Raw genomic sequence first — 17,013 nt, forward strand, 5'->3', positions numbered from 1 at the left:
GTTTACTCTTATTTCAGACACTGTGTGTGGTTTGTTATAAAGAGCCCTCAATCTATCATTCCTTCTGATTCTCCAGAGGCTTCCAGTCATGTATAGAGCCTAAAATTGTCCTCAACACCTTCCTCTCCCATCGCCTTAGGAGTTCTTCATCATATGTGGTCATTGTCCAGGCTTTTGAGCCCTAGGGCACTACAGGCCTCACCACCCAACAGTAGATGGTCAGCTTTAGGTTTCTACTAAGGCTGCATGTCATAAAGACTTTCTGCACAGCATAGGTAGTTCCTGTTACCTGCTGCTATTCTAGCCTTGACCTCTTCTCTCATATTATAGTCCCCTGTAGTAACTCAACCACTCCCTGGTTTGTAATCACCATTATCAGCGTTAATAAGGAAACTAAAGGGGCAATCAAAGGTTGCACAGAATTCCACCCTACGCACAATTACCATTGCAAACTAGGAAGTGGTTGTGTGCTGAAAAATTGCACAAACCATTTGCTACACTGTAGCCAAAGAGCAGGGAAGAAGGTTCCAAAGATCACAAAAAAGTAGAGTCTAAGGGGAGACTTGAAGGTTTGATAAAAGGACTCCCCATAAATTACAGTAAAGAATAGATGCTGAAAAAAATAAACACAAACAAAATTCATATTATGTATGGGACAAGGAGGAAGAAAACTTTCAGCTGTATGTAGCTTTAAAACCGCATCACGTAGCTTCCAATAGGGCAGCCATCTAGGAGAGGATAGGTGCTCCTAGAGAATCTACGTACTGTGACAATGAAAGGGTTACAGCGGGGTGCGCTAAAAGTTTAGGGCTTCATTTATATTACTTAAAGATGTGCAATTTATTTGTAATGCAATGTTGCTGTGTGTGTTTCCCAGACTGCATGTCGCAGTGCTTTACAACAGGTGTTTTATCTTGCATGGATAGAGTGTGTAAGCCAATTGAAGCCCTCTCTCCCTTCCTTCATTGGCTCCCTGTGGTGAACAATTACATACTATATAATTTCCTACTTCAGCCTGCCTCCTGATTGGCTGTAACTTCTTTTTGTTTTCAGCAAGCAACCTGCATGCCTCACTTATTACATTCTACAACTAGTGATATAGAGAGTATTAATACAAACATTTATTAATGGCCTGTCACATGTAGTTTCTTTAGATAAATCTCTTGAGTATGCACAAAGTCAAAGCCTGCAGAGTAATGCCACTTCATATTGCAAGGATGATATTTCTCAATATCTCCACAGGCCAATCAAGCATTTCCCTGATAGTTTCTATCAAATGCTAATCAATTATTTCCTCACCAGCCTTGATTTTTTTTCTTGAAACCACAAAGCCATTACAACCCATTATAACTCATTCCTGGCTGCCAATAGCTGCAGATATAATGCTAGCAGTTTGTTGGCTGTGTACAGCATTAGGCAGGGTCACCAAAGGTGTACTATATTTGGCATAAGAAAGAAGTGCATTAATACTTCAAACTAATATACTAAACACTTGTCTCTTCGTTGAAGTGGCGGAAATCCCTGTGTTACAAGCAACTTGAAGCGCGAGAGAGCAATATTAACTGGCAAGCAACAGATATTACACAGCGCATATTGCAGAGCCACAAATATAAAAAGCATGAGCTATATTACAAATGATAAGTAGAACTCCACGGCCACAAAACATGGGACCCCACTATAAGTACTGGAGGAGAAGCACCTGCTACAGTGAATTAAAATCTTCAGATTAAAAAATAAATAAAAAAAAAACCGGTCCACATCATTTCCCTCAACTGAAGGGGACTTAAGATATTTTCCATTTCAGTTACCATCACCTCTTCTCAGCACCCCCTAAATGGTCACCTGGGTTCTCCACCGTTGGGTGATTATCCAACATATACTACAGAAGAGAATTACACTAACAAACATGTTAAGTTTGTGATTAGATGATGAGTAAATCTTTAAAGGATACTGTTTGATGCAGTCCACCAATGGTCCATTACAGCAGTCATTGATAATACACTGCAAGAAAAAAAAAAGAAAAAGAAACCGGTTTAGTATAATCATAAATATTTTGAGACTGCCCAATCATATAATGTGCAAGTTAAACACCATTTACTGTGAATAAATGTAAGTTTGTACCTTTAAATTTATGTTATTACAAATAGCTTTAATGTAGAATTTTGACTTGTACAGTATTATCTTTTCAATTTAAGAACAATGTATTTTTTGTAAAGACCAAAATCAACTCAGAAAGGTGTTGATTGTTAGTATTTCTTCCTCAATCAAGTTTGGCAATTATAACGTTCTAAGCCAAGTGTACTTAAACTAAAGTGGAAAGGGCTGTCCATTTGTGGACAGCACCTATCACATAATCAGTTATTCCAGCAGTGAGACAACTGTGGAGTGGCAGAGAACACCAGGCATGCCTGAGCTGGAGGTATGTAGCAAATATGGCACCTGATTGGATGTTGCAGCCATCCAATCAAGTCTTGCATTTGTTGCACTCCTCTCTTAGATGACTGAATGGCTAGGATGGGTTCACTCAGTCAGTGTTGACAGCTTTCTCCTGTCTGCAGTCAAACATACTGCTCCATTGGCTCAGTTTTAAATGAAAGTGCAGGGGTTGAGTTTGACAGCCAACCAGGGCCTTATCTGTGTGGAGTTTGTATGTTTTCCCACTGTTTGCGTGGGTTTCCTCCCACACTACAAAAACATACTGGTAGGGTTAATTTTGTCAGCAGCCAATTAACCGGTGTGTGTGTGTGTCTTTGTATGCGTAGGTTTAGACTGTAAGCTCCATTGGAGGCATGGACTTATGTGAATGGCAGATATTCTTTGCTCAGCGCTGTGTAATAGGTGGTGCTATAAAAGCAATATAAATAAATAGCTTGCATGAAAAAAATCTATGTAAAGAAAGAAAATATCTGAGACATATGCACAAAAAAGGACAATGATAAAAACAGAATGTAAACAGTCATCTATATGTGTACAGAAATAAAAATTCACATGATAACTTCTGCAATGCCAGATACTGCAGCTAGGCAGCACTGAAGATTACAACAACCCAGAGATCAGTGTTCTACATATGACATATAGCATCACACGTTGTTACTGCAGCACTTAAAGATGGATCACGGTATTCAGGCGAGGGATCCAGGGGCATTTTGGCTGCTTTGTTACCTCAACATTATTATATAGCAATTCTTATTAAATTAGGTTGATATTTTCTTTTTCTTGGATTGGTTCTAGGTTATTACCTGATGGACCTGATTGGCAAGGACAGGGTTAGATATTAAGGATGGGTCACGCAGCATGCTGTTCAAGACGGGCTTTGTGGCTGAAAAATAAACGTAGCATGTAAAGATACATTATACATGAAGAACATTCATTTATATCAGCGTAGTCAAAGTTTTTGTTTTCAAATGGGGAAAACTCAGGTGCATGTTATGTATGCATGTCGGATATTATTTAAAATGCAATTCACTGATAGTTCTTATTGAGACAGGGGGCCACAAGTAAGCCTTTAAAGGCCACAACTCAACAAATAAAATGTGCTTATAAAAATGGTCTTTTATTTATACAAGGCTTCCTATCCTGTAGAACAAGACACGATACATGGTATTAATGTCAGGAACAGGGTCTCCTAGCCTGTGGGTTGGTGATCTGGGAGTAAATGAAGGACATTGTGTACTTGTAGGAGATAACTGAATAATATTAGCAGCTGTGCATCCAGCTCCATCAACACCAGCCCAATGTAGAGAACATTTCTACATTTAGAAGATAGAAAGTATAACCAGGTAACCAGCAGTTCCTATTAGTAATTCGGGTAAAACAGTGATGTGAGGGAAGCAGTACTTGGTTGACCTCCTTGCAGTAACCTGTTGAGAATGAAAGACAAAACAAAGGCAGGCCTGCTTAAGCCTGGGACAAGCCCTGCTTTATACTGCCCTGAGCTAATCACTAATTCCTTCTGGAAAGATGTACAGGGGGTATCAAGGTCATCTCCCAAGGTAAATAGGCTATCTCTCCATCCCTGTAAGAGATCACTATGCTTTATTCTGTTAATGATTGAAGAATAGCAACCCAGGGAATCACAAAACACAAGGAAAACATATAAGTAACATGTAATTACTTTTCTGAAACACTGATTTTATTTCTACAGGGTCTATAGCTACTTTCTTTGAGAGCATAATATTCTTATGGTAGTAAAAATATTGCAATGGTCATATATACAATATATGTACCTTCCCAGTATTAAATATCATCATCAACATTTATTTATATAGCTCCAGCAAATTACGTAGCGCTTTATACTTGGGAAAAAACATTTATAAGACAATACTGGGTAATACATACAGACAGAGAGGTACGAGGGCCCTGCTTGCAAGCTTACAATCTATATTTAATATAACAATATTGTCCCTGTCCTACATCAGATTAACCAACCACCTAATTGTAAGCTCTGATGAGCAGGACCCTGCCATTCTCTGGTTGTCTCCCTCACCTTTGGCTATCCTTGTCATCCTTGTAATTACCTGGGAATTGGCCTTTGTAATATGATGTGATTTATGTTACCCTTCTCGTATTACTACATATATTTGTTATATGCGCTTTTCAGTTCTACTTGGGCTACATATATTTTTGTGGATTTTTGTTGCAACACATAAATGATAATAATAATCTTGCCAAATCCATGACTGTTGGAGGGCCAAACACAATAAGGATGAGCGTATATTTTTGCCACAGTAAAGTTTGTAGTATGCAAAATGCAGACTGTAAGTACTGTATATGGCAGCATGTACCACTTTATAGCTTGAGCTCACTCTCAAGAAGATACATTTAATTTAAAGGTGATTTACATTACGTGAGTAGAATAATTGCTTTAATAATATAATAAATGTTAATATTTTATTTGATTAAAAAAAGTACAGCATACCCCACCCCTATATTAAAATGTATATGTTCAGCCCCTGAACTTGCCTGATCCACAGCATAGCCCCCACCCCTCTGAAATACTAGTAACCAGACCTTTGAGTGCCTCCCCCTCCTCCAAACTTCATACACTGGTAACCGTCATTATATACAAGAAGAAAAAAACGAGAAGTGCTGAAATTGTTTGATAAATGGTATGAGGACTATAGGCTTTAATTGGTCAAGAACTGAAAGCACTTCATAAGCAAATAATTTGTACACCAAAGACCCAATCTGCAGAGTAAAACATCTTTTGAAGAACATGATATAATATTTCTAATGCCTAACTCATTAAGCTAATAAGTTGCCAGTAAAGAAGACACTCTCACATCTCTCATATTTTCTTTAGTCATCTACAAAGATTACTGTGAGTGAATTTGTATTTTGAAGTTTAATTAAACTTTCATAACTGTTTTTTTAAATCATTAATATGTCTCTTCTACCCCAGTAAAAAAAGAGGAATTTACAAGGAATGCAGAAAATATACAATATGCTTTCTTATTTATTTATAAAGAGCCAACGTATTACACAGTACTGTACACTGAGGGGATCACAATACAAATACATTGCATAGAATTACATGAAACAGATGCTCAAAATTACTGTACCCAAATGAGCTTTCAAACTAGGTATGGGGAACAATTTATATATTAGGTGGTGGAAAAACATTTGTAGCTGTTGGTGGCTAAAGTGTGTATAGCTACTGAAAGGCAGAAGCATTATCAGCAGCCAGCGTCAGACTAGCCCGTCGGGGTGCTGGGGAATTCCCTGGTGGGCCCCCATCTGTGATAGCCTCGCCCCCCTTGTTGGTGGGGCGGATCAGTGAGCAGGTGTTTTTTTTTTTTCATTTATATTTTTTACGCAGGGTGGGGAGGGGGGGGCGCGATCGCTGGGGTGCTCAAAAACACTGCTATATAGGGTCCCAAAGTGCTGTGCGGTAGACAGGAAGTCTCACTTCACTTCCTGTCTGTCTGATCTGAGGAGCGAACCCGGCTAGCTCAACTAAAGGTAAGTCAGGGGGGTGCTGCCTATCTATACTAAACTATAGGGAGGGAGGTGGGTGCTATACTATGCTATGGGAGGGGGACTGACAATGCTACGCTATAGGGAGAGGGGGACTGCACAGAGAAAACTATGGTGGGGTGGGCTGCTATAATGCGTTAGGGAATGGGGGGGCTGTCTTAATAGTACAAGGGTGGAAGGTAGGCTATTACTTTAATGGTGGAGCTTAGGTGGGGGCTAATTACTTAATGGACTGTAAGTCCCAATGGGGCAGGGACTGATGTGAGTGAGTTCTCTGTACAGCGCTGCGAAATTAGTGGCGCTATATAAATAAATGATGATGATGATGATGAATGGATGCTATTTTATTTGTAGGGTGATAGTGGTGCAATTTAATTTATTGCTGGGGCCTACTATTAAGATGGGATGACGGGACCTTTAAAGTAATGCTGGGGTGGTTTGGGTCTATAATTGAATGTGGGGCTGAGTTTAGGGAGGAGTGCTATTTATTAAATGTGAATATTTATTATTTAATGCAGGGAATAGTTGTGGGAAATGGTTGTATTAAACATAAATGATAATAATTTATTACTGGAGCTGATTGGAGGGTAATAGGTTTATTTATTAAATGGGAATACTATTAATTTAATGTTGAGGTTGGTTGGACGGAAATAGATCTATTTATCAAATGTGAGTGCTATTACTTTAATGTTGGGGCTAGAGAAAGAGCTAATTATTAAATTGACTGTTGATTTAATGCCGGGGATGGTTGGAGTTTTCTAAATTTCATGTATCTATATCAGTGGTTCACAAACTTTTGCAGTTCACGGCACCCTTAGAGTCTCCAAATTTTTTCAAGGCACCCCTCCAAAATAATTACTGAGCAGTCCTCTTTTAGAAGTAGTTGGGTCAAAAAATTGTAATAAGTATTTATGTCACGACAAAAATACTTATTTAGTTGTATGCAAAAATGCCCCTCTGCATCCAGAGACACTGCCCCCTCTGCATCCAGGGACACTCTGCCCCCTCTGCATCCAGGCACTCTGCCCCCTCTGTCACGCTGTCCCCTCCTCTGCCCTCTGTCACGCTGTCCCCCCTCCTCTGCCCTCTGTCACGCTGTCCCCCTCCTCTGCCCTCTGTCACGCTGTCCCCACCTCTGCCACGCTGTCCCCCTCCTCTACCCCCAGGCACACTGCCCCCTCTGCAGCCCTCTGTCACGCTGCCCCCCTCTGCTGTCACGCTGTCCCCCTCCGCTGTCACGCTGTCCCCCTCCGCTATCTTTTGTCCCCCTCCGCTGCCACACTGTCCCCCTCTGCTGCCACACTGTCCCCCTCCGCTGCCACACTGTCCCCCTCAGCTGCCACACTGTCCCCCTCCGCTGCCACACTGTCCCCCTCCGCTGCCACACTGTCCCCCTCTGCTTCCACACTGTCCCCCTCCGCTGCCACCATCCTTTTCACTCTGCCCCACGCCAGACATAAAAAAAAGAGAAGACAGAAACTTACCAATCAGCGCGGCGCCGGGACCCAGCAGCCTCCTCTCTCCCGCAGCTGTCACTGAATATAGACGTCAGTGACAAGCTGCTGTGGGAGGGAGGAGGCTGCTGGGTCCCGGCGCCGCGCTGATTGGTAAGTTTCTGTCTTCTCCTTTTTTTATGTCTGGCTCGCGGCACCCCAGTGACAGCACCGCGGCACCCCTGGGAGCCGCGGCGCACACTTTGGGAACCGCCAATCTATATTTTTTCCAATAGGGCATCCAAGTATCCAGACAAGCAGCAATTGATCTAAAGAAACCAGCATCCACAGGTGGTGAAAGTGACAAGACAGGTAGGAGAGAGCAGGACAGTCTTCCCCGCTTCACACTGTACTGCTCGTGAAGGCAGAACTACATACATCAGTAGTGCACACAGTTTTGCCTGTGTATTTGTCTAAAATGATAATAAATGTCTTAAGAGCACCAGGCTCCTCAACACCCGCTACATGGTATTGGGTGGGACCTCGTCATTGGTTTCCCCGATGGGCCCTTCATGCCTTAGTCAGACACTGTCGGCAGCCAAGTGGCATTTTTATGCAGCTATCGGTGGTGTAGTAATGCTGGATTCAGGATAAACATTAAAAATTAACTTGTCATTCTGGAAATCTATATAGAGAAGTGCTGGAACCTGACTGTTCTCTTACAATATTAACCATCACTCATTTTGGTTCTGGAGAAGGCTTTCTATTTAATGCAGCATGGGCATGTGATTTAGGTGCCGAGTTAATGGCATCAAAGCCTTCCCTGTGCTCTTATGCTTCTAAAATCTAGTGTCGAATAGTGTGTGAATGTGCTGCATGGTCATCAGTGTGTTCCTGACCATCTTATGATTGTTGATACACCCTTCCACCCTTTGCTTGAAGTCCTCAACCAGCTCAGAGCTTCCTGATTCTTTGGCATCGTGCTCACTGCTGCACACAGAGCCAGGACACTAATTCCGCATGTTCACAAATAAGAAATCTTTGGCACAACCATGTACCTGGTGTGCTGACACTTCTCGTCACTACTCTGTAATTTCCCACTGCTTCACAAACTCTTGGCTGTCATATATATTTGAAATAAAGATTATGTGGGAGGAAGGCACAGAGCTGATCTAAAGTACAGCTATCACTGACTGCTGTCCGCATGCCACCAAATACTCTTATCTACACTAGACACACATGGGAGCATATTTACCTGTTTTTATAAGAACACACATAAGTTTTTAAATATAGATCTATTAACACATTTGTCTACAAGTGTTTTTTTTTACCATCCTAAAATATGTATTTATATTTTGTTCTGTGCTTACAATCTCTTTAGTAGTAAATATGATCCATTCTTCTAGTAGATGGCTTTGCAAATATTTTCAAACAGGGGGGAATTTAATTAGCTGCAAAGTATCTCCTGAACATCCATGAGATTTGATAGAACTCTCCACTCATTTTTCCTCACAACTCTAAATGAGTGGAGATTTCTACTGTAATCACCAGCAATGTGCACAGCGCGATGTCCATGCGCCACATCGCCTGTAATTGAATTCCCCCCAAAGCATCCCACTTTTTACTTTAATACCTAATTTTAAGTACCTATTCAATATCTCTACGCCCTTGGAAACACCGGCGTGTTTTACCCCACCTCATAACTGATACAAATAGAATGTCTTTCATTACAGAGATCATTGAGCTCTATGGTAAACATTCATTTGTTGATTTATTCAGGAATTCCTGCAACTGATCAACAGAAAATACTCGGTTATGTCAAATAAAAATAAAACTGTAAAGTTATTATTTATTAATTACAAATAAAAGCAACAGCTAATAATTGAAAACTTAATTCACCCCCCTTTTAATACTTTGTAGACGCTCCTTTAGTGGCAATTCAGTTGTGAGTCTATTTGGGTCCCTTAGAGGCATATTCAATTGTCCGCGGTTTCTGACGCGGAAAAACTATTACCGGTATTACGGTAATAGTAAGCCGGATTTCAGCAAGTAAAGTACCGTAATACCGGTATTTACGCGCACGTGATGACGGTAATAGTGCACGGGGCGCGTTAATTTTGGCTGTAATGCCAACAATTGAATATGCCCCTAAAAGTCTTGCATATCCAGACAGTGCAAACTTTGCCTATTCTTCTATGGAATTTCTGCCTACATTTCATTAGATAGGATGCTAGACTGTTGGCAAACAGCAATTTATAAATCAATCTATAGATTCTTCATGGGATTGAGGTCTTGGCTTTGACTGGGCTACTCCTGGATAATGATGATTGTTGCTTTATTGTGGATATTGTTGTATTCTTTGGGTCCTTGTCCAGCTGAAATATACACACTCAAGTCCAGTTATTAAAGCAACCCTAGACTCTTCTTCTACTACGTGCGATTTCATGGCAGTTTTCCTCAACAATGGTTTTCTTTTTTTCTACTCTCATAAAGCGTAGATTTGTGAAGTGACTTTGCCATTGTCCCCATTTCTGCCAAGGAATACTGTATCGCTGTCAGATGCCATAGGCCTCTTGATGTCCGGCCTAGCTCCACTGGGCTCAGCTTTGGAGAGTGGTGTGTGAGACAAATTCACAGTGGTGCTATATTCTTTCCATTTCTTTGTGATGGACTTGACAGTGCCCAGGGGGATATTAAGTCTTTGAAATATTGTTATATCCTTCCACAGATAGGTGGTTTTCAATAACCTTTTCCCAATTTTACTTTAAATGTTCTTTTACCTTCATGATGAACCTCTTCTTTGGAAATTAACTTACCAACCGTGGAAACTCTCACACAAAGATGTATTTATTATGAACTCAATAAAAACACAAATTGTAACCAGGTAATCAATTAATTATATGGTCTCTGAAGACAAGTGACTGTAACAGGGTTTGTGTGTATTCTAGCAAAATGGGAGAATTGTTTTTGTAATCATTTGAATGTTTTTTTAATGTAATGGTCCCCTGTCAATCAGCCGTGGGTTTAGCCTTTAGCAGCTTTACCCCACAGAATGGAATGACACTGACAAGTATGGCTACAGTTTGTCGCATGTTGCGGAAACGAAAGGGCAAAGGCGGTGAGGTAGCCTGAGTCATACAGATGTGGTACAAAATCAGCTGTATTAGGCAACACCTAAATGTATGCTTGAGTTTTTATTGTAGATGACTTGCATTCAATAAACTCTATCCAACACAGAGCATATTCTTTGCAGAGAACCACATTTTACAAAGAGTGTAAGGAGAAGTAACATTCCAAGCCTGAATAATTCTACTCTGACCATTACAAGCTACTGATTAGTTACTTTGACCTTATTGATCTACCAATGTAGGGCCCGATTTAGGGTTTGAAACATTTTGTATCCCAAATGTGTGCATAGTGATTCTGTTGCAAAAATTGCAGGGAGGAAGGGAATGTCAAGGGCACTGTAGGGTAAGACCGGTGTAAACATAATCTAGTCTCAGCCATACGGGATAAAACATTGAATACCTGTATTTCCATTTTTTTGTGGAGGGGGGGAGGGGTTATTTTCATTTTACGAACTCATGAAGACTTTCACAAAGCCATAGAAAAACATAAGTGTGAAAAAGGAGGGTCCTTTTGCCATTCATCCATGTTACTGAAGACACAGTCACTCGTTTTACATGTAAACAAAAATGCAAGAAAACCACTAACAAAAAGGTCCTGCACAGTCTCACTACGGCACTGGCTCGATCTGGGATTTTATCACCTTTTCTATTTTTTCAATATGATATTTTATCATTAAAATGTACAGAATGTGACACAGTATATTGTATATTTCCCCTCTTTGTCTCCAGCACATTCATCACATATACAGGGGGATATTTCAGAAAAGTAGCGCACAGGAAAATGTGCTGTAACACACAGCAACCAAACAGTCACGTTCCTAGTGCAGTTTAGGAAAAGGAAGCAAACATCCGATTGGCTGCTATGGGTTCTACCACTTACTCCAATCCACCAGTTCTTAGAAATGTACACAATCCTGGCTTTATCAGTAGCTTCCAGAGATCTCATCATTAACTACTAGGCCAGGCGAACACAACCTCTACAGCTGTTGTCCCTGCATAGACAACTGGGACTTGCAGTTCCTCAATAGCTGGAGAGCTGTTCAAACCCTGCAGTAGGTTAATATTCATGTCATTTTTCTACTGAAATATGCTGTAGTATTAACAGCAGCCATGAGTAGGGTTTCCACCTATTATGTCTCCTATTCCAGTTTTCACAAATCTTCCTGCCCCTCAGACAAGTCAATATCATTGTCTCTGTAAAGTAGCATCCACAAAATTAAAATGAAGGAGTTACAAATTATGTCTTTCATGTGCAACATTTACATTACATGCCCAGTAGGGTTTCTATCTTTTCTACAAAGATGTCAATCCTATTAGAAAGTGAAGACTGATAGGGCCATCAGAACAAAAATGCATATTTACCTTGACAAACCAACATGTTCAAATAACCAGCTATTTATTTCTACATAAGCATAAGTGTGTGATTTGCTTTGAATTACAGGTTTTGTAGAAATGTTGCTGTAATTTGACTGAGCATTCTCATGGGTACTTGGAAAACCAATTTTGAAACATTTAAAAGAAATAATCCTAGAAGCTGTGCCAAGGTCCATGTGAGCATTTGGAATTGTAAATAGCAATCTTTACATAGCAAGTATTGCTCTCCTTTCTAGAAAATAGGGAAAAATGCAACATAGGGTGAGACAGACACCTATGTCACAAGTTCTTATCCGGGAGAGCCAATGCCAATTACATTAGAACAGCGATTATTTTAACATATACGTCCTGTGTGATAGCAAATGTTTTTCAAGTACTCCTAAAGTAGGTTTGTTTAAACTAAGCATACTTTAATATGTGCACATTTAGTCAATGTACCCACTAAGTTGAGTAATTTTATACCAAGAAACTCCATTATATTTTTTAAAAAACACCCTTTGTGATTAGTTGGCATGTTTAATTAATTAGCAACTTAATGCTATTTTGGGCTGTAATTAACAGACTGAAGTACCTCTTGTACCTATATGACCTACCCTTGGGGGTACATTTATCAAGCTGTGAGTTTCTGGCGCATTTGAAAAGTATAGATGTTGCCTATAGCAACCAATCAGATTCTAGCTGTCGTGTATTTATTATATTCTACAAAATGACATCTAGAATCTGATTGGTTGTTATAGGCAACATCTCCACTTTTCAAACCCGCTGAAACTCGAGCTTGATACATTTACCCCAGCTGGATACCTAGGCCATAATACAACAATTGCTGCGTTGTTGCCTCTCCTTAAGGCAATTGTACTGAACTAGATTACAGCAATTGCCATGTTGGGGTGAATAACACTGGCATTTAGGGCTCTATAATTTCATAGACGATTTATTGGACTCTAACATGTGACAATAATAATAATAACTCTTATATGTACTTAGGTGGATAAGTTGCTGTTAGGGTTCGTAAAGAGAATAAAAACTGCAGTCATTTGTGAATCTTCAGCCAAAGTTCGCCTGAATTGGTCAAACAGAACAAGCTTTTTACAACCTTAGTGTTTGTGTAGCCTAATTGGTAATAATTTGTGTTTACATTCTAAGTTGCAAACAATTGCATACAGATTGGTGGAATTCAATCCCCCCGAAGTACCGCCGCATAAAAACTATTACCGTTATTACGGTAATATTAACCCGGCTTTCTGCTCGTAGCTCAGGGAGCTGAGAGCAAAAAGTCGGCGTTAAAACTACCTTAATAACGGAATTTACACGCACTATTACTGTAATAACTGTAATTGTGCGCAGGCCGCTTTACTTGAAAAAGTACCGCGGCCAACTGAATTCCCCCCATTGTATATAACTTTGAATTCCTTTGGTTATTGCTTAATAGCAATATGCAATAGATTATCAAGTGGGCCTTAACCGCTGGTCTTGAAACTGACTGTTGGGCTTATTTTAGTTTGATAACGGTCACTTCATTCTGCATGGTGTGGTATGGTTGGAATAGGACTGACACAGGAAACACAAAGCCAAATTCTGACGGTAAAACGCACACAATTTTGTGGTCAAATGCAGATCAAGATGAATACATCACGGGACAGTTCTGAAAATGTATTTCTCTAGTCTCACACCAAATGAAACTACAGTACATTTACGTTGGTGGTGCACATATATTGACATTTTTGAAATTAAAAAGACCACATTTTCAGATCATTAGTTCCTACATATATGTCTGCTAAAAAAAAAATCAACGCAGTTATGGAAACAAAATAAGATAGCCACTACCTCTGCAAACTTCACTATAAACAGTGCTACATATTCTGAGGCTGAAAGTGTGAAGTCTTTGATTTCCTACTATAAACATCTCAGAGCATAGGCATTACTTTATGTCAACTCCTTAGTTACTGTAACGGATTACTGGATATACTACTAATCTTGATTAGCGCTGGCTTACCTGAGGCGCGGAGTCTAACGATCTCCCCGGTATTCACCAAGAACCGCCGCAAGGCGGGATGGGCTTTGCTGCCAGGAGTCGCAGGTCGCGGTCCTCAGGTTTGCCTCAAGATGTAGTACAGCGGAATAGGAGCAGGATGAGAATAGTCGGACAGGCCGGGTTGGTACACAGGTAGGCAATGCAGACAGATACGGGAGACAATCTCAGAGTCAATCAAACCGGGTCGGTACACGGGTCACCAGAACAGATGCAAAGTCAGCTAGCCGGATCCGTACACAGAGATGGCAGATAAACGTGTAGAGGAAAGAGCGTCAGACAATCCGGGTCAGGAGCACAGGCAATCAGGGAGGTCAGCAAGCCGGGTCGGTACACAGGAGATCAATACACACAAGGAGCTGAGACCAGGAAGACACAGGAATCAGGAGCCAGGAACAGGTAAGTTGCTCTGACACTTCTAGAGTGTCAGAGCGCTGTTTAAATAGGAAGTCCAGATTTTAATTCCCCGCCCAGGTCTGGCGGTCGTGTGACCGCCGAACCCGGAAGTGCGGCTTCCGGGTCCGACGGAGCGGCGGGGGAGCGGAGGAAAGGTAAGTATCGTTACAGTTACTGGGAAATACGGAGAATTGATTCAAGCCAAATTTGTAAAAGAGTGATTCACTAGTGTAAAACCACCTAGAGTGATGATAGCATTTGTTTCATTCTGTATCCCCAAACCAGTTCTCTACACTGTTACATTGACTGCCTTATTACCCAGGCGTCATTATGGATTTGTACCACAAACTTCTAAAGTCAAGTTATGCAATATACTCAGATTCATCTCCCCTGTTATTGTGTCAGATTCTACGTGTGTGTGTGTGTGTGTGTGTAAGTGAGTGAGAGTGTGTGTGTGTGTGTGTGTGTGTGTGTAAGTGAGTGAGAGTGTGTGTGTTGGGGCCAACACAGAAATTTTAGAGCTGAAATTCAAGAATTTATTCAATTATCGATAATACAAAAAGGGCCAATCTGCAAAACACTACGCCCTATCATCATTTATTTATATAGCACCACTAATTCCGCAGCGCTGTACAGACAGAGAACTTATTCACATCAGTCCCTGCCCCATTGGAGTTTACAATCTATATTCGCTAACACACACACACACACACACACACACACACACACAATTGGGTCAATTTGTTAGCAGCCAATTAACCTATAAATATGTTTTTAGTGTGTGGGAGGCCCACCGGGGAGAACATACAAACTCCTCACAGATAAGGCCATGATTGGGAATTGAACTCATGACCCCAGTGCTGTGAGGCAGAGGTGCTAACCACTAAGCCACCGTGCTGCCTGTATGGCCATTTTGCTGAATGGAATGGGCTGGTATATATCTGTCTAACTATATAAACGTGGCAGCACATTTCCTAAAGTCTAATTCCCCCTTTATGGTTAATATTTGGAAATTTACTTTACCTCCTTTTATTTAAATTATGGGGATTCCTCACCAATGATCTCATCAAGTTCCCACAACAGAGGGCCAATCCACAAGTAGTTTGCAAGCTTCAGTGCCACAGTGGTTAGCATTGCTGCCTCACAATGGGGGTCCCAACTAGAGCACTATCTGTGTGGCGTTTGTATGTTCTCCCATTGTTTTTATGGGTTTCCCCAGTGTTTGTACTCCAGTTTCCACCCACAGTGCAATAACATACTGATAAATTACTGTTAGTGTGCATTTATATGGTAGAGAATTTTTACTGTAAGCTCTACTGTGGCAGTGACTGATGTGATTAAGACAATCTGAAAAATGGAATAACAGGTTAATAAAAATAAACAATGTATTTCCCTTACATGGTTCATATCTCATCATTTAAATTTTGGGCAGGTTTTCTGGATCACATGTGAATACACCTGTGCTCCAGCAAGGAGATATGGAAAACCTGCACTGTTAGGGAGCCCTGAGGACTGGGTTTGGGAAACCCTGCCTTAAATACTTAAATAATAAAATGGTTTTACTGAGTAATAATTGGGAGATTTTCAAATAGAATTAAATTCATACAAAGACGTTTCAGAAGTCCAGGTTTGAGAAAAATGACGCTTTTGACTCATGGGGAGGATGTCTGAGAAGGCCCAAGCCAAAGAAATCTGTAACCAGGCTTCCTGTCCAGCACAACGGTGGACTAATGACCACACAAACAAAGCATAGTCACATTAACTACCTTTACGTAATCATTACATGGAATTAAAATGCATGTATAAAACAAGGGTATATATAATACCAAGTTGATCAAGGTAAACCATGCCACCAAGTTATTCTAATGTACAAGTTCCTTGAATAAGCTTGCTGGCCAAATTTAAAAAATGGTTACAATCTTCTACATTTTAAAATGTATTTAATGCCAAGAAACCACTTGCCAGTAACTATTTGACAGACATAATGCATAGACAACCATCACATTTTGTCTTAATGCATTCTATATATATATATGTAGGCAGTGTAATTCACAGCATTTTTGCACATTTGAAATCATATTAAACCAAACATTTGATGCATTTATTGAGGTTTAAAAAAAAATGCTATATAAAGACAGATAAAAAAAATAGACTTTCAGTAGTGAAATAACGCCTTAATTATAAGTGTCCTCTTCTGAATGCCTCCCTTCCAGTTTTCTAAACATTTCAAGGAATTCTTGCTATATATTCTAATCTCAATCAATTATTGATATTTATTGAAGAGAAGTATATGAAATGCCATTATACTAAGGGGGAAATTCAATTCTGAGCGATGGATCATGGTCCGTTCATTATTCCTCACACCCCATAGAAGTGCGCAAGAAAATGAACGGAGATTCCTTACCATAATAAACGTTAATTTGCAGTGATGTCCGGCAGCACAACACTAAGAATTGAACCCCCTCCTAAGAGTTCATAAAACATGCAATGTTGTGACTCTAGAGTCCTGCTACGCAATGTCATGAGGACTGGAGCAGTGTAGGGTTAAGATAAGGGTCATTTTTAAATTTTAAATATGTATTAGACATTGTGCTCCCAAACATTGCAGATAATATGTCCCATACCTACATTAAACAATAATTACGAAATCATCACTGCCTTATTTTCAACATATTCA

The 17,013-nt window shown here is 40.3% G+C and overlaps 1 protein-coding gene across 2 annotated transcripts in view; it reads right to left on the reverse strand.

The window, feature by feature from the left end:
• CDIN1 (CDAN1 interacting nuclease 1) overlaps window positions 1-17,013 on the reverse strand; it is a 228,768-nt gene that overhangs the window by 101,959 nt on the left and 109,796 nt on the right. For both annotated transcript variants that reach the window (XM_075193261.1, XM_075193262.1), the window contains 2 exons: window positions 3,240-3,319; window positions 1,952-2,001 (listed from right to left, as the gene is read on the reverse strand). In XM_075193261.1, the coding sequence (XP_075049362.1) occupies window positions 1,952-2,001; window positions 3,240-3,319 (130 nt within the window). The remainder of the gene's footprint in view (window positions 1-1,951; window positions 2,002-3,239; window positions 3,320-17,013) is intronic.

Source organism: Mixophyes fleayi, chromosome 12 (genome assembly GCF_038048845.1).
Source record: "Mixophyes fleayi isolate aMixFle1 chromosome 12, aMixFle1.hap1, whole genome shotgun sequence".
In the NCBI taxonomy this organism is placed as follows: domain Eukaryota; kingdom Metazoa; phylum Chordata; class Amphibia; order Anura; family Limnodynastidae; genus Mixophyes; species Mixophyes fleayi.